The 23,420-nt window shown below is 32.4% G+C and overlaps 2 protein-coding genes across 2 annotated transcripts; both read right to left on the bottom strand.

The window, feature by feature from the left end:
• Positions 1–10,624: 10,624 nt before the first annotated feature.
• On the bottom strand, positions 10,625–13,871 carry TRIADDRAFT_58072 (uncharacterized protein; the record flags this gene model as incomplete). Its single annotated transcript, XM_002113993.1, has 4 exons — positions 10,625–11,094; positions 11,830–12,108; positions 12,413–12,711; positions 13,393–13,871. The coding sequence occupies 4 exons, from the start codon at positions 13,869–13,871 to the stop codon at positions 10,625–10,627; spliced, it is 1,527 nt and encodes a 508-aa protein (XP_002114029.1).
• A 2,731-nt stretch (positions 13,872–16,602) lies between these two features.
• On the bottom strand, positions 16,603–21,061 carry TRIADDRAFT_58071 (uncharacterized protein; the record flags this gene model as incomplete). Its single annotated transcript, XM_002113992.1, has 4 exons — positions 16,603–17,504; positions 17,696–17,938; positions 18,694–18,992; positions 20,532–21,061. 4 exons carry the CDS (start codon positions 21,059–21,061, stop codon positions 16,603–16,605), a joined length of 1,974 nt encoding a protein of 657 aa, XP_002114028.1.
• Between the last annotated feature and the right edge of the window lie 2,359 nt (positions 21,062–23,420).

Genomic DNA, 23,420 nt, shown 5'->3' with positions numbered 1-23,420 from the left:
TGCCAAAGGGAATTGCGCGTACTTTTTGCTCTAGCTGGTGGTGCTCAAGGAATGAAATTGGCGATGAATGTACCAGTCAATTAAATTGACTTGGTAATTACTGTACCGTACTGTACAGTACTAAAGGTCGATTGACTAATCGACAAATAAGGCACTGTAGTGGCATTTCCATTGTCTTTTCTTTCTTTGATTGAATTTCAACCACATTCGGTACGATACAGTACAGTACAGTACGGTACGGTATAGTACAGGACGGTACCATACTAGAACGCAATTCTTGATGAACTTATTGAACTGTGTTGTTGTTCACACAGGCTGGAACACGGACTGGACTCGACATGGAAACGACGCTGTACTGTACTGTAGACTGTACTGTACTGTAGACTGTACTGTACAGTACTACAACGTATTGTACCTTTCCCAGTAGGATCCACTACGACGAGGTGCATTCAATTTTGCAATATGTATTAGAACAGCAGCTGTCCTTAGAAGTCATTGTGAAATTTAAAATAAATAAATAAATAATTATATGCACAATATGAAACCGCTTGCAGCTTAATTGTATTATTCAAGAATGTTCTACAGTCATATTGCATACGCATCGAAATGCCTTGTCACATGCCGTATGGACTATGGACGCCTAACTTAACCCTGCTTAATATACTGCCCAATGTCAATTGTCTAATGCCATAATACAGTACTACATTAATTTTTGCAAAACATTTCAACAATCTTATGGCATGCAATAATAGCATAACTAGCATTGCTACAGCCATCCAGTCTACACGACAGTATCACTCACGCATGCTTGTTCTCATTTTATTCCCCCATACAGCTGACATTGAACTAACTCATTGAGAGAAAAAGACGAGTAGTACTATAAAGAAGACATAAAAAAAAAAGTCCTCTATCATACCATTGCTACTAAGCTACAGTACCTTGCTTATCATGAGTTGCAAAAATTTGCAATGTCACTATTGTTGCTACGTAACTTTCACATATTCACAATTACTGTATGTCTATAGGTATGATGATCACGTATGAATTACTTGATACAGTAACGCCAATTTGGAAGATTGTACCCACTTCATAATGTTCTACAAATACACTCTCATTAGCAATAGAGCACAAAAGTCGTTCTTGCCCGTAGGCTCCTGCAAACGACTAACGAGTTCATGACATCACATGCATTTTTTCCTTCGTAAACTGTGACTATCCATTTGTAGGCTATCACTGTACTGTACAGTACCAAGTGTCCAGCATAGTACAATATCACAATAGGCAGTACACAATTTACTGTAACTGTCTCGTACTGTCGTACATTCTCCACAAAGAGCAAGGTTACTGTACTGATTAACAAGGGTACAATGATTAGAATGATTACATTATCATAAGATTAGCTAGTGAACTATTTATATGATCTTAAATAAATATGCACTTCTAAAGTACACTATAACAGTTAGTGACATGGTCAACTTGCACCGTCAACACTGAGTTGAAAGGGCTGTCCTAAGCAGGCATAAGCATCAATCCACTAAGGTTAAATGTCAATGGATAAGATAACCTAATTTCCCCACTGACAACAAATAAGATCGGTATGTAGGGCACTCAACGCTAGCCAATGAGGTTGCTTTATGACTGCTGCGTCATCACTTTAAAGAATAGCTATAGGTTAATCAATGTGTCAATGACATTGGATTCCTTGCCTTTGACATGGTAGCAATTAAAAAATGAAACTTGTTTATTTCATTAAATTGGCATTAAACATATTTCGCGGAAAACCACTTCCAATTCATAAACTACAGCAACATCGTGCACTAGTAATGCTCTTTAAATAGGACTAAAGTGAAAATAATGATGTAATGTAGTACACAACACGGTAATGGTGCAGCGGCCAATGGAGCTAAATTAGATTCCCTTTTACCATATGAACAATGAATACGGCAAATGAACGACTGAACTCTACTGAGTTTATATGGAGTAGTATAGCCGAGAGCCGAGACACGGTATACTGTACTATTTAATCATTCAGCGTTTGCGGCAGGCGAACCCATACATAATTTATAATTATTCTGTAAGTTTGCAGCTGCTACTTCTTGGCAGGATGCATTGTACTTGTTTATGGACAGAGTCCAGTTGTGAGAATAAACTTCAGTGACCTATCTACAATCTATACTGTATTCTGTACAATGCAGCGACAGTCTCTTTTATGAATTATACTGTAACTATGAACTGCCAAGTTCAATTTGCTCCACGATCGAAACACATAACTATTACACCATGCAGCGAGAGATTGAACCAATGTGATCTCCTCCACTTGCATACGTATTATATATATTATATACGTATAATTAGTGGCAAACAAGAAACGAAGTTTGACTCTCTTCCATTCTAGAACCATTGTAAAGTGTAGATAAAATTACAAACATGCAGTACATTCAGTTATCGTCATGTTACAAGATCTTGAAGATACTTGATTTAGTACATTCGTTATGCAATGATAACAGCCTTTCAAACGAGCGAAAACTTTGCTGGTTAAAAGGTCACCATTGCAGCTCAAGTCTGCATTTGCTTGTACACGTATGCTGTCAATAAGATATACCAGTTCAGCGATCGACATTTACGGATTTTACCTCATTTTTTATTTATTTAAAAAACATAGCTGTAAATTAATTCGAGTAATGTAATCGATTACTGTTCGTAACATTCCGATGAACTGCAGGCTTGTAGATACAACGTTGTTCGAATTGCCAATATCGTGCCTTAAAGTTACCATGCACTATGAGTAGGCTGACGTAGTCGTAGCTCCGAAATTTGCCAACATTTCACTCATCATAGAAAGCAGGCCTGCAAACATAGACTACAATAGTGAGCTAACGTTAATCGTTGATAGGGACTCTATTTTTCCAATCCATTGACACTCTTTCACTTCGTGCAGTGCATTAAGAGTTCTTTGCATTTTAATCATAAATTTATTATGCAGTACCATAATGATAAGTTTATACGCGATTTGACTTTCCTGCAAAGGTATTCAATAGTCCATTAACGTTATTCGGTACTATTATTATTAAACAATACCATTTTTCCCTTTTAATTTGATTTAAAGTAAAGGACTGGACATGATTAGTAATAGCTGTACCTCAACAACCTGCATAAAACAGATCAAGTATACAGTAGTAATTAAGTAGTATTAAATTGCAATACTGGCTGAGTTCATGGCAGCAATTATTTTCCTCTACCTGATTGTATTACACGTAAATCGAGCTAGTCAAGTAGGCTTTTATTACTATTTTTTTCTTTACACTGCATATTACTCAAATCAGGTCATAGGTAATTATGGAACTGCAATATCCTCGACCTCGGTGCCTTGTACTTCAATTTCTGCAATGACTAGATTTAAGATATGCTTACTTAAATTAAAATGCAGACTGTATTGTGCTGTATTTCACTATCCAGTTCTAAATTAAACGAAGAGACCATAATAAATTCCATTTGAATTACCCTATTTTTTTGCATATTTTAAATAAAGAATACTGTTTTGTCAGCGTATTCTTCAATGAGCGTGCTAGAGTAGCGTAAGTGGACAGAAATTACAAATATGTACATTGTACAGTGCATTAAGATAAATATGGACCTATATTGTATAGCTTGAGTATAGAAAATGGAATACAGTATCACGGATATTCCACGAAGCAAGCGATTGAAATTCAAATTTTTGTTATTGTTCAAACTCAATATTATGTTCACCCTTTTCATCAAGTTACGTTTTCTATTTTATAATCTAAACAGTGTAGTCGATTATAATTTCGGTTATTTCCAACTGCTTGTATTAATCAGCGCCAGTTTGATAAAGCTCTTTTATGTTGTCATGAATTCAAGATAGCTGCTATCAAAGTATGTACGAGTATTGTAGGTGATTATAGTATATAGGTGTGCGTTTGTATCAGTTCAGCAAGGCGAAGTTTTAATATTTTTTTCAAAGTTTATACAGTATATCCGTGCTTGTACAGTATTTAAGTATAAGGGGCGATAAAACACACGCGTACGCATATAATTCAGAAAGAATGTTTTTCCTTTGTGAAATAATGTTCTGTATACAAAATTATTTTGTACATATTTTCCTAGGTGGATCAATAAGTAAGTAAAGTTAATGAATAACCCCTCTGTTCTGTATTAATTTGCATTTAGGAATAACTAGATGATCCTTTGATCGTGCTTCTATGTTACACAAATTAGCTAACGTACATAATTTTTGAATGATGCCAATTGTTTATGTACTGTACACTGTACAGGTGCACTATTGGATGAAGAAAAACACTTGCTTTTTCCTTTATGTTGTCTTGTCCAAGCTAGTTTGCATAACAAAGCCTAGCGTGTTTATTGGAAACTTTGTTGTAATTTTCTAGTAAACGGGTCGATGCAACTATTCAAACAACGGTCCTCACATTTTCTTGTAAACGATAAATGATCAGAAATTATGTTCAGATAATATTATACCTCATTATCTGAAAACAGATTACGCGCTGTATTTATCTACTGTACAGGATACAAAGAATGATAATAATTATAATTAGTCTCGTTAATTCAGTACAGAAGAGCATGTAGCTCACTATTGATACCGTTAGACGAAATAGCTTATTTATCGTTATTTTTTTAACATAAAAAATCAACTATCTTATCGTTATCATTTATTGTTCAGTTCGCTCCTCATCGTCCATCAATCAGTATGTCAGCAACAATTCCATCGATTCCGTAAAGACAGCATACTCAACGCACCTCCATCTTCACTATGTATACTTTGCAACATTACAGCAATTTTTATGTGCTTTCGTGTACGATAAATATAAATCAGTTACAGTTATATTGAAGGCTCTTAACCGCTAAAGTATACTTGATAACAGCTAGGATAATGATTACTAAGTAAATTAAGTAAACGAAGTCAATAAAACTGAACATTACCAATTCGGTAAGATATTAGAAATATACAGAGATGAATTTATATGCTCTTTTGCATCTAATCAAGGCGATACATTTTAGAGCAAGGAGTACTTCATGACTAATTCATCACGTAGAATGTGCTGTTTGCTATCCATTTTGTTTTGCTAGCCCGTACTTAGAGACCTTATATATTGTACTCCAAAACTGCTAAGATGGCCGACGAATAGACTCGTCCTAGGACAACACATACATTATTTCGGCTATGTTTTGATTTTAATCAAGCGGCAAAACAAAAAAGAAGAGAGAAAAACAGTTTTATCTATCAAACGCTTGTTCTCTATTTCGTTGCATTATTGTACTGTCAACAGAAGTATTATCTACACTAATTAGGTAGATAAGTAGTAAATAGCATTATAATCAACAAGGTAATCAGCTGGAGATAAGTTATGACTAAAACTGCACCAGTGATGGCCAATTATTGTATCGGGGTACAGTAGATGATTTATAGCATTGCCTGTTTGATTGTCATTTCATAAATTATGTACTGAATTCAGTTCTTATTGACCATATCAAGTCATCAACATTTTCCTATTCAATACATCTGGCTTATTCGGCAGCTGTAGTAATACTATAGTTATCTAAACTGGCTGCCGCTGCCCACATCCTTCTATTTGAAGGTCGCAATATTATAACGATAGTGGAAGTTAAAAAGTTCAAAGCGGCATCATTTAATGATGATAATCATTCGGCAGTAGAGCTTCTTTTATAGTCGTTAGACTGATTAGCCAACACTTGAATGATACGTTCTAATTAATAGTCAACACTAGTATCATACAATAGAAGGAATAAGACAGCTGTGTGATTTTTCGCTTGTTTATGCGCATGGTAAACTTAATTGTTTATTAAGTGATGAATTATTCATCAATAATCGGTGTTTAGTAACCCTATACATTTAGCAGCAATGAGTAATGTCTTTCAACGCCATATGGCTTTTGTCGCATGAAAGAAATTCCGATTAATTGGAGTGCAAATTAATCTTAAACTAACATTCCAGTTTAATAGACGCAAGTGTATTAGCAGCCAACAGCAGCTCTATTTTATAGCTTGTTATTATGGGCATATCTTGTTAAAAAATACTGCATGATGGTATAAACTATGATCCAAACTAGCAAAATTAATTAGTTAGTAGTGTGACACCGTAGTAACTGAGGTTATCATTACAATGGAAGGTGATCAATATTCTATCATAGTGTTTTCCTTACCAAAACATGTAGCAACCGTTATCGAATGAAGCATGCATAAAATGATCATAAATACTAGCTATCACGATAAATAATTAATTACTACACAAGCGCAGATAGAATTAATATTAAAACATTGAGAAAGAAATCCTTTTGTTTATACAAATGGAAAGCATCCAATGTAAGTTAGAATATAATACGCTACCATTTCATCCAAATATTGACAAGATAATAATAAATGAGATTTTAATGTCAATAAAATACAGATGAACATGGGTGAACATTGAACAAGCAACTGTAGCTCTTCGATGTTTCAAATTTGCTAGATTAAAAAATTTACTTCACCTTCCTCCAGATTGTAGTAGTTTAACATAATGAAATAGATCGCAATTTGAAATTTGGGGAACTTAATTTCTCAATATATTAAGAAATGAATTTCTAAAAATTGTGTAGTTAAATGTTATTATATTACTCACGTGCATGGAAAAAGTATACTAGCAACCGATAACTAGTACATTCAAATTCCTAACAGTCATGAAACTTCAATAATAAAATAAAGTACCATTGTATCCAAGGAGACAGTATGGTCTACAAAATTATTTCATTGATTATGTACTCTAGTCCGTTAGGTTCAAGATATCATGAACTCTTTTTGGCCTAATTAACTCTGAAATATGTTCTCGATCTGTAATTTGCCAGCAGATGTCATTAATATAAATTTCATGCTCTATTCATTGGATATGCTGATATTAAATAGGAAATTATGCTGCTTCATTACCAACATTGTCTAATGAGCATCCAATCCATAAAAGCCTGTATTTGTTCATACGAGAGCAAATTTTCATAGATGGACCATAAATGCAATTTTTAGTTGCTGCACCATGTTTTAATTTTTACTTGTAACTATACCGTTATACTTAGCACAACATTGGAAATCTTCGTAATTTTTTTGACATAATTAATCTAATTTAATATTAGCCAACGATTATAACAAAAAGATATATGATATATACTGATAGTTACAGTACAATACCTTATTAGATTTGTGCTATTTTAGATATTTTATTTGCTCTGAGAGCATCAATTTACTGCTATCAGTGGTCAGTATATGCTCTGTTGCTAAGGACAACTGAAGATATTCGGCCTACAACATATATTGTTACAACAGGATAGGCCGCTTTAATAAAAGAAGACTACAAAATTACCTTAATTTAGCCGTACAAACAATACCCTGCGTCAAGAAATTAGCTTTATCATGGCACGGAAGTCATCTAAATTAAATAATTATTCGCACTTTTACTAGCAATATCCAGGTTTATTTTGATTATGAGTCCAATTATTTAATAAATTAATTTAATTTTATTACGATATCAGTTTTTTGATGTCCTGTAATCTGATTCTATATGATGGATATACGAAAGTTAAAAACTTGAGGCAAATTTGAATAAGGATTGTATATACAATTATTGGTGATATTTTATTAGCATAAAATACCGTATTCTAGAAGTTTACAGCATAGTACGTTTAAAATCACAGTCCTAGGTGCAGCTTGAAGTTTATATAATAAAAGTAAATATCACAATCTTGGCATACCGTAGATAGCAAAGCTATGAAACTAGCGTACTGATATGCTGTAGATTGTACCGTAAGAAATATTTACTTAACCTAGAGAATTGCAATCCTCTGATTGTAATACAAACAGTGCATAGTGTATAGGTATTCTATTGATCTTGAAAAATTTGTACTGTGAACTCGTACTATGTACAGTTGTACCCTGTACCCTGCGGCCGTAGTAAGAAAATATTAGTATCTTAAGCTCATCGATTTTAACTACACAGCACACTATGCTAGAACATTAATAAAGTATATGATTCACAAGCAACATTGCCTATAACAACAGCATCTGGTATTCTATGAACCTATCTGACCGAGAGGGAAAGTGATCATGAGGCAACTGTTTTATAAAAATATTTACCATTTAATACTCTAAAATTATTGCTCAATATAAGGTACAATAATTACAGGTTGGAAACACAGGCTCTTATGAAATATTACTAAAGATAGAAATACTGAAAAACGGAGTATTCATTTATTGATCAATAGGTCTGACGTACTTCCGTCATTTGATAAAAATGCTATATGCTATTAAAAGATGATTAACAAATAGGCAAGCTGTTGTCTCTTTAAGTGCGAATGATTCCCTAATTAATCGTTCCAAAAAAATTAATAATACCGAGGTAAGATATTGAACCTAATCGGTAAAAAGCCCGCAGTGTGACAATTTAAATGTGGATGCATAATAATACTCTAATCTTTCAATTGGGATAGACTTGAGATAGCTGTGTTTTTTCCATATTATCTCTTATACATTACACAATACTCGCTTTTATCCAGCCATTAATTGCTTGATTTTTCGAACTCATAGCCTAACCAAAATATGTTATATTAACATGGGATGAAAAAGGTACATTTTTACACACGTTCTTGCGCAGTTTTTCCTGAGTACAGTAAGTAACTAGGGAACCGAGAAGAATTGCAAGAATATTATAAAAGAATATGAGAAACTAATATTCAATACCCGGTGGACCTTGGCAAATATTTGAAAAGAAGTTAGGCAATTAAGTAGTATCAAAAGATTTGAATCCATTTATTCATTTTATCAGACGACAAATATTCAAGAATAGAAGCAGTCTGGCCTTTTTATCTAATAATGAGTAATCTTACTCTACAGAGGCTAACAATATTACATAATCAATTCAATATCTTATGCAGAACACTAATAATTATTAAAATTAATTCTTCCATATTATTGTATTAACAGCTCAGACTTAAAAGCTATAACGTAATTTACTAGGAATTAAGTTTAACAGTAAACTTTCTAAGTGAATCTGCTTTGTAGCCTTTCCAATACTATAATTTATTTTAGTGTATAATTAATACTTCGATTTCTTTAGTACTATCCTTGCAGAAAATGCAATTTATTTAAAGCTACAATGTATAGAAATTATTCAGAACAGCAAAATTTAATTTCACATGCTATTATGTAAGCCATTTTGACATTTAATTAATTATAAAATACTGTAAAATCCATATAAATCAGTTAAGTGCGCAAATACTAAAGCCTTACGTTTTGCTTATGGATGAATAATAACTTTTTATTATATTTAATTGAAAACATTCATAATTTAATGACGAAATCTTTGTCCAAATGTACCAGTGAAAGCAGCTTTTAAACTTCTTTTATTGCCTAAGATGATTCCGCAAACGTTATCATAAAATGGACCATACGAATTTTTTTACGATATAAATCAATTAAAATTTGATAATCTAAGTATTTATCATGATCACGATAGAATCTATATCAAATAAACATCATGAAAAACAGAATATTGCAAATGAACATTAGTATTGTCTTTCAAGTTCTTTGAAAGATAATTAGTCAGCCTTTCATACATTAAATCACCTATACGGCACTTTTTAAGTTTTAATATGAGGAAACTCTACATATGCAAGGCAAATTCAATTATAATAATGGAAGCCTACACGCATTGGCGTAAAACTGTAATAGCTATAAAAATAATAAAACAATTTATAATTAACTAGTCGTTTTAGCAACGCGATTTTATGACACTTATTTCCGGCAATGCGTATATCCTGTCATACATAAAAAAATCATTACTTTAATAATACGAAGTAACTCTATTATCTTTCTTTCGCTACGGTAATATAATGGTTAAGAATTTAGATCAATCATTTTAACACCCAAAACGAAAATTAGAACGAAAAATGCTTCAGGAAATATTTATGAGGCAGTAAGATAAATATATGCGTGGGATACAGAAACTACAGTATTATTTGCTACTTAATACATCTTATATCTCATAAAATGAAATAATAAAAATAATATCCATAGTTTAGTAGGTTTTCAGTACCAGATCGCGATGCTTTTTAAATCTATAAAAAAATTATATCTTGAAGCAGAATACTTAGATCCCTTTTCTCTGGCTTATAAATTATCACATAAGTAGATCCTCCAGTCTACAACGTCCTGTACAATCGTATTTATGTAGTTTGATACCATACTAGTGGTATTCTGCATATCTGACATTACTTATAGTGACATTAAACTAATCACGCAGAATACAGAAGACACAAAATGCACATATTTTATAAAAATATATCGTAGTTGGTCATTAATTATATCTATGACTAGCTCATGTTTTGTGTACGTACTTGTTCATAATTATAAATTCGTTTGATGTTTACAGAGTGCATAAATGAATCAGATTTTTATGGTTATCACAACTTATCCGCCTTTACTTGATTTGTATATTATGCCAGCTATACTGGGCACTGATAACGTAAGGATCCAGACTATGCTTAATTATTGCGGTAGCATATACGAAACAATATTTACAAGGTTTTATGATTATGTATCAAAGTTATCACACTGCATGAATTATTTCCTCTTTAAATCGAAGCGTATGGCAGATATCGACTGTATCTCCACTCATTTCTGTCACTTTTGAAGTAGGAACCGTTTTACTAGAAACCGTAGAGACAGCAGCAGATTCCCTGCTTGTTATGTGAATACCAGTATCCACTATATCTGAGTGAAAATAAACTTGTCGAACAGATCCACTGCATTCCATCAGTGATTCATCAGCCAATCCATGTTTGTTGTTACTGTTGCGGCTGGTATAATATTTCCCAACTGACGTACAATTAGGATGAAAAGCGCTATAATACACGATGAAGAAAACCAAGCCGACAAAAAATCCTCCAGTTATAACACCTATAGATGTATATGCTATTCTACCATTTATGAAGTTATTGCTATCCAATAGTACAGCTGTCAAAATTAGTTCCAATAAATGCATGAAGAAATGAGCGATGTAGCGCAGACGAGTTTTACCTAAATTAATAAACAAGAATCAAGACACTTTTAAAATCACGAATAATTTTATTGGAAACGATTGATAAAAAATATCTATATACTATTTTTTATCATGGATTCAATCTCGATATGATTCGATTATTTTCATATTATGCTCAAGTATCAAAACTAGAAAGAAATAGTTTAATAGAATCGACACTAGAACATTGATTTACTGGTAATGAAAATTATAACCTTATTGGCAGTAACTGGATGAAAAGGATTTATAATATACGTATAGAAATCGTAGTGTTTATGAAGTAGTAAATTACACAGTTTTAATCGGTCATCAAGGAGATTAGTGTAACCCCATAAATAGATTAACCCATCTTTATACCTACAGTGAAGTGCTGTAATACTGTGCTAATTACACAAATCTAATTTTGAAGGATTAACACAGGTGCCAAAGTAAAGCTATATCTCAAGTTATAGATAAATTCAAGTTAGACAAGTCTCCAATGAAGTTAAAGGATGAATTTATTACAGACTCGGTACAGCATATGTAGCTGGACCGACCAAAATGACTGGTCTAGATTTACAGATGCTAAAACGCCAATGTATTCATTTAACTTCCTTCAAGGTATCTAAGTAATATTTAATTCTGTAAATGATACCAACTATTAACTATTTAATAACTTGATCTATCACTTTAAATGCCATGTCAGTAATTTTACTAGTAGATAAAATTAAGTTCTATAAGTCTGATAATCTAACCTTGTTTTAAATTGATGAAGAAGAAGATATCTATCCATCCGTTGGTAAGACATAAGACAAATTTTTCACAGAGGTTCAACCGATCTTTCCGGTCTAATACACAACAACCAATTTTCTCATAGCTGCCGACGCCATCAATCCAGAATATAGTAGTCATAACAAACCAATGACAGAAGAATAGAAAAAATATCCACTGTTGAAAGTAATACGCAAAGACTGCTAGTAATGTAAGTCTAGAGATTAAAAAGGAGATTCTCCATACGAAATACATTCCTAGGCCTATTAAATGCAAGAAAGATATACATATTTTTAGATCGTAACATTGTTCGCATGTAATTGTATAGTATATAAGTCACTATAGCAAGTTGTAGAATGGGTTTTAGGGCTAGTATTGTAAATTATAGTAAATTTAGTGTAGTTAATTTGAATTTACAGACGTGATCTAAACAGTATAAAGTATTTAACAAAGAAAGACAGTAAATTTATAAACAAGATTAACTCTAATTAACACTATTTTATAGCAACTGGAGAGTCCAGTCATTAACGTTACGAAATGTACAACAGCTAAATTATGATACTATACCTTCAAAAGATAATGTCTTGACTTTTTTTCCGATCTGTTTTTGAGCCTTGCGTAACGTATTTACATGGTATGTGACACAATATGCAGTAGACAAGAACGAGATTGCGACCGAAGCAATCTTGAAAAAATCGACTTCACCATTAGTAATGATGATATAAATTTGTAAGATTAGTTGCGGCGCTGAATCAACAGTTACGTCAACTGTACTAATTAGGCCAGCATCAGCTATATGGTATAATAATAAACCATGTTGGTATTCGTCATGGCGCTTTCTACCTTTGATTGCAATATATAAGTATCTGTAATGAGATGAAAGGCACAATTAAGTTAAATGCTAAATGATCTGTACAATCTTCATTAAGCTAACTATATAATGTCTAATGTAGCTTACAATCACCATCTTACTGTAAATATATTAGAAGTAAATGATATTTCTACAGCTACACACAAAAAAGGACTGTCAAACTTTAAATATGTAGTATAGATTTTACACTTGTATCTCAATCGACTATAAGTTGCTAGTTGGTGTTGGTTAATACTTTATGCATAATACAGCATGATGGTAATAATCAATCAATGGACGCCTATATATTACAGCCATTCCTAAGGATAGAATGTTGATATGATTGCTAGCAGCATTCGTTAAATGATCATTTACCATAAGTTGTAGCACGTAAAGTGTAAATGCAAACATTTGAATTACTTGACGCATTATATAACTACAAGTAGTATCCAACTTAACTGAAATAACCAGGCAAAGGTTACTATAAACAAATTACAATATATTTACACAGCGTAAGAATGTGAATCTGAACGATTATTCAGATAGAAAGATGATGCGTACCGTAAATCTATAACGCAGGATGATTAGATGAAATTAAATGTTGAACGGTAATGATATAACTTCCAAGCAATTATAATCTCAAGTAATAAATATTGAACAATCTGTCTGCATTTTTTTGATCATACTACCAAATTACCTCTGCATCATCGATAAACCAAATAAATGACATATTTTAAAACATGGTCCATGTTGATCAGGTATTGGTTCATGGTAATCAGGTACAGGAGCAACATCCCGGTCGACTTGGCTATCGTTGGTATCATATTGGCCCGAATTATTAGTCTCATCCGAATTGTCAGACACAGACTGGCGCCAGCAGCAACCAAAAGACCAGTAAAGAGAGAATCCTTGTACGACTATGCCCGAAGTGACAGATAATAATATTATCATGGTTCCCCACAATGGGTGACCATCAATGATGTAGGAAAATCCAACGACAAAGTCAGTTACGTAATCTGCAATATACATCAGTATGGAAAATATCCACGTTGCACATTCTAGTAAAGATAATCGATATATTTTGGGCTGATTATGATTTCCATGATTAGGACTGATGCTGGAATGAACAGCGCCATCAGTTTCGTTATTTGTGGTATCATCTATGCTAGCAGGCATCCTTTAACCATTTACCGTAACGTTCGAGGCCGGAGGGGTTAATGGCTAGACATAACGCAATCATGAGTGTATTTTCTACCTTTTTATAATCTGGATGTTAGCTAGCAATCTTGCGATGTCAACATTAGTATTGTCGAGGATCGAATACATCTACTGATTCAAACTAGTTGTTAATAATTCAATTAATAATTCTAGGCGTAGAATTGGATGAGATAACTGTATACTGTAACGTCCACTGTACAGTAGACCTGTCACCGGTTCGGTTAGCGATTTCTCGTATGTTGCTTGTAGTAATGTACGTTGAATGCTTGAAATATTGAGAGAATCCACTAAGCCAGTAAGCAAAGCACAGCACCAACACACTAATTAAAAGATAGCTGTAAATACATGGAAAAATGGAGCCAATCTAGCACATGATTGCCGAAGTGAACGTTGAAAGCATGCCTAGGTTATATCCAACTGGTCGATCGATAAACTTTTTAGCTGGACGATAAATGTTTGTTTTGCGATTGAAAGTTATAGTGTAAAGTATGGTACTGCGCAGTACAGTACAGTATGAACTCTGTAATGTGTACAGTATCCTGTACTGTACTGTCCTGTGATCATTTCCTTCCGCCCATCTCTCCGGTTAGCATCCGTCCGGTGCAGTATCATCGGAATAACAGGGAATAAATGTTTCTTGTACACTTGTAGGCCAGGGCTATTTTTCCAGAATTCTACTTCAATATTAGAATTCTATCGTCCACAGAGGATATTTTGTGATGTTATAGTACTGTACTGTACATTTATTCAGAACTGAACTTTATAGTATTCTTTCTTGGCTTAAATGAAACCGTTCTTTATAACTGCATACTCTTTGAAAGCTCAAAAAAATTGAATATCGATTGATTAATGATAAGATTTCATCAGGTAGACGAAATCGTACTATGTTTAGTATCAACTAGTTCCTCTCTTGCTGAATTAAACGGTGTCATTCCATGAATAGCTAATACGGAATTTCCACTATTTAGAGATATTGCATATACGAGTTTGACATACACTTCGTGCAAAGATTAAATTAACTATGACTATATTTTCTATTCACGGTAGCACGCCATCGAGACCTCGTTTTATGAAAGGATGCTAACAACAATATCCGATTTAATAGTGTTCTTGCCGACTGATTATATAATAATTATATAATCAGTCATTCTGTTGGAGGCATAGTCTATGTAAGATTGCTATACTACATTAGCAGGAGATGATATTTTAAAATTCATCATTACTGGTGGGATATCTTCATCATTATGATGCATCTATTATTTTACTGTATAAGGGAAGATAATCATTGGATAATTAGAGTGAAACGAATATATTGTATAGATATGACATTGTATTCCTACGTACGCTAATTATAAATTGCTGAAATAGCATGAATTTACCTTGTATTCTCATTTATTTTATTTTGCTCTTCTAAAACAGTTTTTACAGTAATTTGACGATAATAAACTAAAAATAACGCAGATGTAGATTCTTGTCTTAAAACATTGGAAGTATACACGTAAACTAACATACTAGATTAAAATTATTGCACAATATACTTGTAGCCTATCATGATTACAGGATATACACAACTAAGGCGAATATGCGGTTAAAAGGATATTTGTAAATTGCTTTCTCAATTACAGCCTCAGAGACGAAGTAAAATTATATCATTCATTATTACCGTGCAAAGTGTATTTAGACACTTTTACTTGAGTCTTGATTAGTGTTAATACAATGCATGTATATCAAAATTATTCGTCTACATAAATTGACTTTGAATGAATAGATTAAAAAGCATAACAAAATTGGCAAGCACCGGAAAAAGCTCAAATAGAAGTCATAGAACTATAATGATTCTGCTTCAGTTGAATATAAAGTTAAAAGAGATGTAATATAATAAAAGTTGTACTCTAAGCTGATGAAGTGATGTTTAGTAACTACTAGCATCGCTCCTATATACAATAGAAATGATACAGATTGGATTTTACTTAACAGATTTAAGCTACTCCATTAAAGAACGGGGACTTATAGAGCAGAAGAACTTAACACATGAATTTATTTCCATATCGGGAGTGTCATTTAGCATCAACAATGGACTTTGAGTAATAGCTGTTTCACGAATTGTATCTTGATTTCTTTTCTATCTTTCTTGTTGATAGAAAATTTTTTTATAACGCCACATCGGTACAATTACATTGCTTACTTATATGCTGTATATACTGTATAAACATCTAATCCTAATAAACAATTTAAGTAGGTACAAAAACGTTTGATATTGTAGATCGTAATATCAATCTCATTAAATATTCGGTAGGAAACTATAAAGTCTCATTTAGCCTCAAATACTTAAAACTCGTGGCATAGACGCTATTAGAAGGAAGAAATCTTAAATGCGTATAATTGCTCCAGGTTTATATCTTCTATATTCAATAATCATTACTGTGTCGTATTCTACCTACAGATCACTGTTAAACACATAGGCATAAATGTACGATAAAGTTAAAAAAAATTAATTACATTAGAAATAAGAATTATCAAGTTATCGTATTGATTCTTATTAATACGGGTTGCAAATAAACTTCATTTTTAACTCATACACCGATGCAATTTCAGTCAACTCTGCATTAAAAAAAATTATAACAAAATTTGTGCCTAGCAAGTTTTAGATCACTTTGGCAACCGTAAAGTTAATATTGAAGGTATGGAGTTATAGAGTAGTAGTGCGGTATTTTAATATTTTATTTGATGAACCTTTATCAATTACTGCAATACTCTTATCGGTACTTCCTGATTTCTTGGAAGAAGTAATCATAGCAATATTTCCATTTGTTTCTTCCAACGTTATGGTTTGTTGGACACTTTTACTTTGGCTTACCATATCAGTGCGATATAGGTAAGAATTACCTCCAGAACTGATAGCTATACCGGAATCTGAAGCAGCAATATCTTCATCATCCTCATGACTTGATCTAGAATTTGTTGAAAATACTTCTGCCATATCGAGTTCTCCGTTTGATACCTCATTCGGTTTAGAATAGCTATCAGTCGATATAGTTATGCTAACTGTCTGTTCAATAGCAGATTCCTCTTCAATTGTATCATGGTTTAACTTAGCTAATCGATCAGCAAATATGATGGCGGCTTTATTAGGATGTAAGAATTGATTAGATTCGCCTTCTCTTTGTGAGCCTAATTCAGTTATACTCTTTCTAAACACAGGAAGATTGCCGGTTGCATTATCAATATTATCTGTTATACTATGACGTCTCGATCCGGGCTGAGATAGGACGTTTCCACGTCTTTGGATATTAGGTGTTGGATTCCTTGAATTAGCTTGAGAATAATAAAGTTGAATAGACTGACGTGTTGCTGATTTGGGTAAACGTGGCTGCATAAGATATGTTGAAAGTCGATCTTTAGTTGGGTGCGCACAACAGTAATAGGTGATCATAAAAGCAGCTCCAATAACGTAAAATAATAAAGCTGTTAAAAGCACAGGTAAGACTACTGGTCGAGATATTTTGTTAGTTAATAAGCAGTACAGAACTACACTAGTTAATTCCACAAAAAGTAAAAAAAAATGGACCAAATAGCGCATTCGAGTTCTCCCTACGTAATAAAATCATTATAGAGGAAATAATAATTAGCTGATACATGCATGAAAAATAAATTAAATTAAATCTAAATATTATCTCATGAACACTAAAAAAGACTAGTTAACAAAAAATAAGGCAATAATATATGTATTTACTAGCAAGAGAATTTATAAATTAAAATAATGGTACTGTAAAATAACAAACCTTGCTTGACGTTAAGGAAGAAAAAGTTATCTATATAGCCAAGCAAAATGCAAAACGTATACTTTCTGATTGGAGAAGCAAAGTAATTTCCAGCTCCATCCCAAAGTGAGATAATAGCTACCGTAATCCAATGGCATGCAAACATAACAAAGATGTAAATGCCAATAGTATATGCGCAGATACCTAAGAAAATCATTCGTGAAGCTACTGTGCAGAATCGCCACATGGTATAGACGAAATAACCTGTTTAAAAATCAAAAAGGAAATTATTTTCTGCAGTTACACTCAGGTTTAATAAATTGCGCAATGAAGTATTACAGTTTCATACATGATAAAACATTAAGGAAAAGACTTATATTTGAATAAATCTTGATTTTCTATATTTTAAGTAATTGATGATGGATAGTAAATTTCTTATTACATACTATAGTTAGCTTTCGCGACTATACTATCGACATCATTCAATCTAGTTTTAACAAAAATTATTTTTCTCATTATTCACTAATTACGGCATGCCTTGGCTAGCTATGAAATTGCAATTGCAAATCTTGTATTTAATAATGGAAAAATTCAGTATGTTTAGAATAATAATATCTTAGTTGAAACATATTTATGATCGTATTCTAACATAAAGAAGATATTTTTATAGTTACTTCGAAATTTTAGCCTTACTGCATAGGCTGCTGTTAGTAGCCGTTAAGTTATCCATGCTTAAATGTCATTATTGTAAGCCAATGCCCTACCTAGCATTTTACTAGCTAAATACTCTAACGTGACGTATTTTACGACTTTACTTCAAACATCTATCATTACTGTTAGAGTCAAGATTACTGGTAGATCAACAAGATACATATCAGCGCCGTTTCTTCAACGCAATAATCATAAATACATAAAGATCTCATGATTTTTCTGTAATTATACCTCGATTATATTTACATTATTTACACTGTAGGATTATTATATTCGAGAATACAAGATACTATCAAATTATTACCAACCTGATTTAGAAAGTGTGTTAGCTGTAGGTCGTAACTGGCTTTCCGATTCACGTAATATTCTGGCATGATGTGCAATAGCGTAGCTAATCTCTACCGCCGATATGATAACTGATATAACTCGAAGTACCGATACTTCAGACAATTCTATCATCAAATAACATTGAATCGTTAACTGCGGTGCACTAGTAACAGCAGCTTCTATGACATCTAGTACTGTAGTTTCTAATAGCTCGAATACAATCAGCGTATCCTCTCTCCTATTATGTTCCTTTCTACCTCGATGTATTAAATGAATATACCTAAGAGTTTTTATCGAAAAAGAAAAGACTATATAAGTATTTATACTTAAGTCTCAGATGTAGCAATCACGCGAAATAACTTTAAAACAGTTACTATTGATAGCAAAAATACTAGTTATTTAAAGATATTCATTTAAAATTCTTTTCATCTGAAGATAGCGACTACATTTACAGGCATGAACTTATATAACAGTAGGGGTGATCCCTTCTTGTAATAATATAGTATGGTACACTTTAAAAGTCAATTTATGTGTCTTATCCAATTATGCGTTAAATCTATTCTCGGATGGATTGCTTCATATAGCCGTTGACTTAGAGCAGCTAAAATATGAAGCCATACGACAGCAGACTTTAGAATAATGTAACAGCAGGGATAATCCCTATTAATGCCATTACAAGCCACGCTACAGTTTGATGATTTGTGTTATTATGCTGCACGTGGAGCTTGTTTTCAAATAGATAATAAGAGTTTGGTAATACAATCTAAATAGTCAAGAAATGGCTGCATATCTAATTTGTTGTTAATATTGAAATATGCACTACAGCTGAAAGATTTATCTAACAACAGAATAGAAATGATACCGACGACTAGTTAATGAATGTTTCTATATAGTGATTCATTATAATTAGTTCTACATTATCATGCAACTGTAAAGTGTTTCTTATCGACTTGGACGTTGCAAACAAGGCAACATATTGCATATGAGATCTTTTTCTTCCATCTTACCTATAGCATTACTGTACAGAAATAATGCATATAATATGTAATGATGATACAATACTTCCTAAGATGTTATTATTACGTAGGACTCGATAATATTACGCTTACATGGAAGGAAGAATCCAATACAATGTAACTGTCACACTAACTGTATTTGATACTAATTTTAGCAGTAGAATTTTTTATATTTGAATCACTTTGCGTAAATGAGAGAAAAAGCCACAACTGTCATCTACGCTGTAAAAAGCTAAGGCTCAAAATATAGCTTAATTCTGTGAATTGATTTATCAAAAGATATTTACTATGACGCAAGTTTTTTCTATGGTGGCATCGGAATATAGACGTTCAATTTGATGCCTCGCTAATCTCAATTTTAAAATGCAAATGTTAAAGAATAGAGTATATAGTAGAGGGTATTAAAATTGTTTCCAGTTTTAGTAACGTTGATGGAGGTCAGAACACCTGAAATTAGCATTGCTTAACTAAAGTGTATCATCAGTTTCGATGATTAATATACGACAGTAATTAGTATCCTATTTTTAAAAAGTGATATAAAAGAAAATGACTGTTCAGCCAAGACAAAAATAACATCTCAAGTAAAAGAATAATTTTAACTCTTTAACAACGATATCTTTAATTTACTTAGTTACTATTAGTATTTTTTACATAGGCTGACAATGACAGTTACGTTTCAGAATATGATTAAAGCATAAATAGCATTATAAGATAATATTAAGCAGACAAGTTGAGAGCGAATTCCGCTTCTTTTTTATCATGATCAAATAATTTATCAAGTCTAATACTTATTCTGGTCTTACCTATATAGACGACTAAGACAAAAGAGATGTTTAAAGCCTGTTTGACAGGCATTCCAGGAACGGTGGTTCGATACATTTTCGTTGGGAACTCCAGCATTGTTATTTTCGCCATCTTTGCTACAGAGCTTTATTGACCAAATTAAGGAAAAGAGCTGTTGAAACAGTAAGCAAGCAATAGCTAGGATAATGATTGTCCAGCCCCAGCTTGTACTTCCATAAGAAATATAATCGATGCCAACAACAATATCGGTGGTAAAATTAGCGATAAAAATGATTTCGCTCAAAATATAGAATAAACAACGCTTCTTGGACCATCGAAATTTTCGTTCAAGACCATATTCAAGTTGGCTTCTATTTCGCGCAATAAATTCCACCGGTAGTGATAAACTTTTGACACATAAATCACGATTAGGGTTATCATTAGAGTGATTGGTTTCTTCGCTTTTTTGCTGTTGATTCTGTTGATTACTTTTGCCTTCTTGATCCGCGCTCTTATTCGTCGCTTTTTTCGATTTGAGAATGTTGATCATCTTTTGCTTTGTTACACGATCACTTAAGAAGCCATTAACAATAACTTAGTCAAACTTTGATACTAGAGTAACAGCTTTATCGCCATCTAGGAAGATTTCGGAATGATATTGTTTTTTAATGGGAATAAATTAATGTTACAGAGGATGTAGAAATGTCCAGTAAGGATTGATAAAGAAGAGAAAGTCGATTTTTAGACTGTATGATTAAAATTTTTGAAGTGAATTGTGATGAATCAAGATAAATGCTCTCTACTTTAGATCCGAATTATAAACACTAATCTTAGAGTACTTGATGTCTATGGTAATTAAGGAAGTACTCTTACAGATTATTGCATGGCTTCGAGTGATATTTTTCGCTAAAGAGGATGACCATACGATCCAAAATTTCATTGACGCTTACAGAAAAAACAAGTTTTTAATATCCATCAAGTTTAATAAGATAATTATAATTGTAGATAAATTTTGCAAAATGATTCGGTTTAAAGCTGTAGTCCAATGGAGAAGAGACTATCAAATTTGGTAAAAATATCGTCAATATTGCTTTACTAATAGTATAATTAAAATACTGACGGGGTTTGGTGGAAGGTGGAAGGTCAGCGTTACTTATTATCTTGTTATTCGACAGTGCACGTATAAAAGATGAGTTTATGAATCATCGTTAGTCAATAGAAAAGTAATTGATGACCGAGTTGACTGTGTACTTTTTAATGCTACCTTATAGGCTAATCTACTATTGCTATGATAATATCAATTGCTGACAACAATAGTGTTTTTTGTCCCGTCAAGAAGTAATCTAGCGATTATAAACAACAACCCAATTCAAAGCAAGCATAGCAATTATTTTGACCTCTATTAAAGTAATAGAACTTCGTTGTTCGTAACAATACTATGTCAATAATATAGTCAGCAATCTAATTAAGTAGCGCCTTCATCTGCGTTCACGTTATGTTTCTTCTTAATTTTGATTTAAATTATAAATAGATAATTATAGCGGAGTTAAAAAATCTGTCGTAATTTATAGGGCTATTAAAAGATACGGCTTTTACGCATTTCATCCAATATTCAACATTTCGGTAATTAAAAATTTATGATATGACGTAAGATATTATTATCATTTTCTTTGTTTAAGAAATTTTTTCAATTAACGCTGTCTGCCAACGATATCAACTCAATCCAACTTCGGAGCCATATTTGATATAATTATTACTAAGATAATGAAAAAAATTACAAAGTAAGATTGATCTAGACAGTAGAACTGAATTGCGATAGGAATGATTGTTTAATTGTAGAATTACATTAATACAGTATTGGGTCCTTGTAAAAGGGGAGGAGAAGATGCAAAGAACGAATAGAATACGGTGGAATTTCTCTCCGCATAGGCAATTGCTATTGGCTAACGATTATTTCTACTCACTAGAAGCGGTAGATTTATTTAATAATTTTTAATATATTCATGAATAGTATAGCGAACAATTCATCTGTTACATTATGTAGCGCTTGAAAATGGATTGTATGGATGAAAGTTAACATTCCTGACAAATATGACACAGATTTAAAAAATGAGTTTACAAAGAGTGAAACTAAATGTAACAGTATTTAAATTAGTTACGTGATGAGTTATTTAACTTAAGCTACAATCTAGGTGCTACGACTGCTTGAACTTGTTAACGAATAATATCACCATCTAATTATAATTAGGAAAAACATACTATGGTACTGATAAATGCTGCATAATATCTCTCTCTATATATGTATATTTAGATGTACAGTATATAATAATGAATTGCAATCAAAGTTTTCTTGCTTAAAACAAAATGAATGTAGTTCAATATGCTACGAGTACATGCGTACACTACGTTGGTGTAATAGGGGTACCCTATGGATTAAGCGGTAATTTAGTAATCCATGATATGCCGTTAAAGTAAACGATGAATACACACTTTTAAATCCGCTACAGCGTCCAGTTTACATTTCTACATTGAAATGTAAACTTACTTAAATAACGTAATTTAAATCTACCTACACGTATGAAGTAATTCAGTAGTTTCATTTTAAGAAAAAATATGATAAAAATATTATAATATCCTAATTACTGTGGATAAGTAGCAAAATAGTAGAATGTAATATGGTTCTATCTGTATGCATATTCTATGCTAACCGTATAATGATTAGTATTGTACAAATATACTCGTATACCGTAGTCATTTACTATATTGCAGCAACTTTGAAACGCTTTCATTTTAGATGACTGTAATATAGTAGTAAGGTGGACCGGAGGGGAAAATCGTTGAGTAACCCCTGGGTGGACATTAATTGTTGTAGTCAAACTTGAAATTTGTGTACATAACTTAATTCAGGA

The sequence above is a fragment of the Trichoplax adhaerens genome, genomic scaffold, assembly GCF_000150275.1.
Source record: "Trichoplax adhaerens TRIADscaffold_7 genomic scaffold, whole genome shotgun sequence".
NCBI lineage: Eukaryota > Metazoa > Placozoa > Uniplacotomia > Trichoplacea > Trichoplacidae > Trichoplax > Trichoplax adhaerens.
The sequence above is the reverse complement of the archived record's forward strand: the minus strand, read 5'-3'. Positions and strand labels throughout refer to the sequence as shown.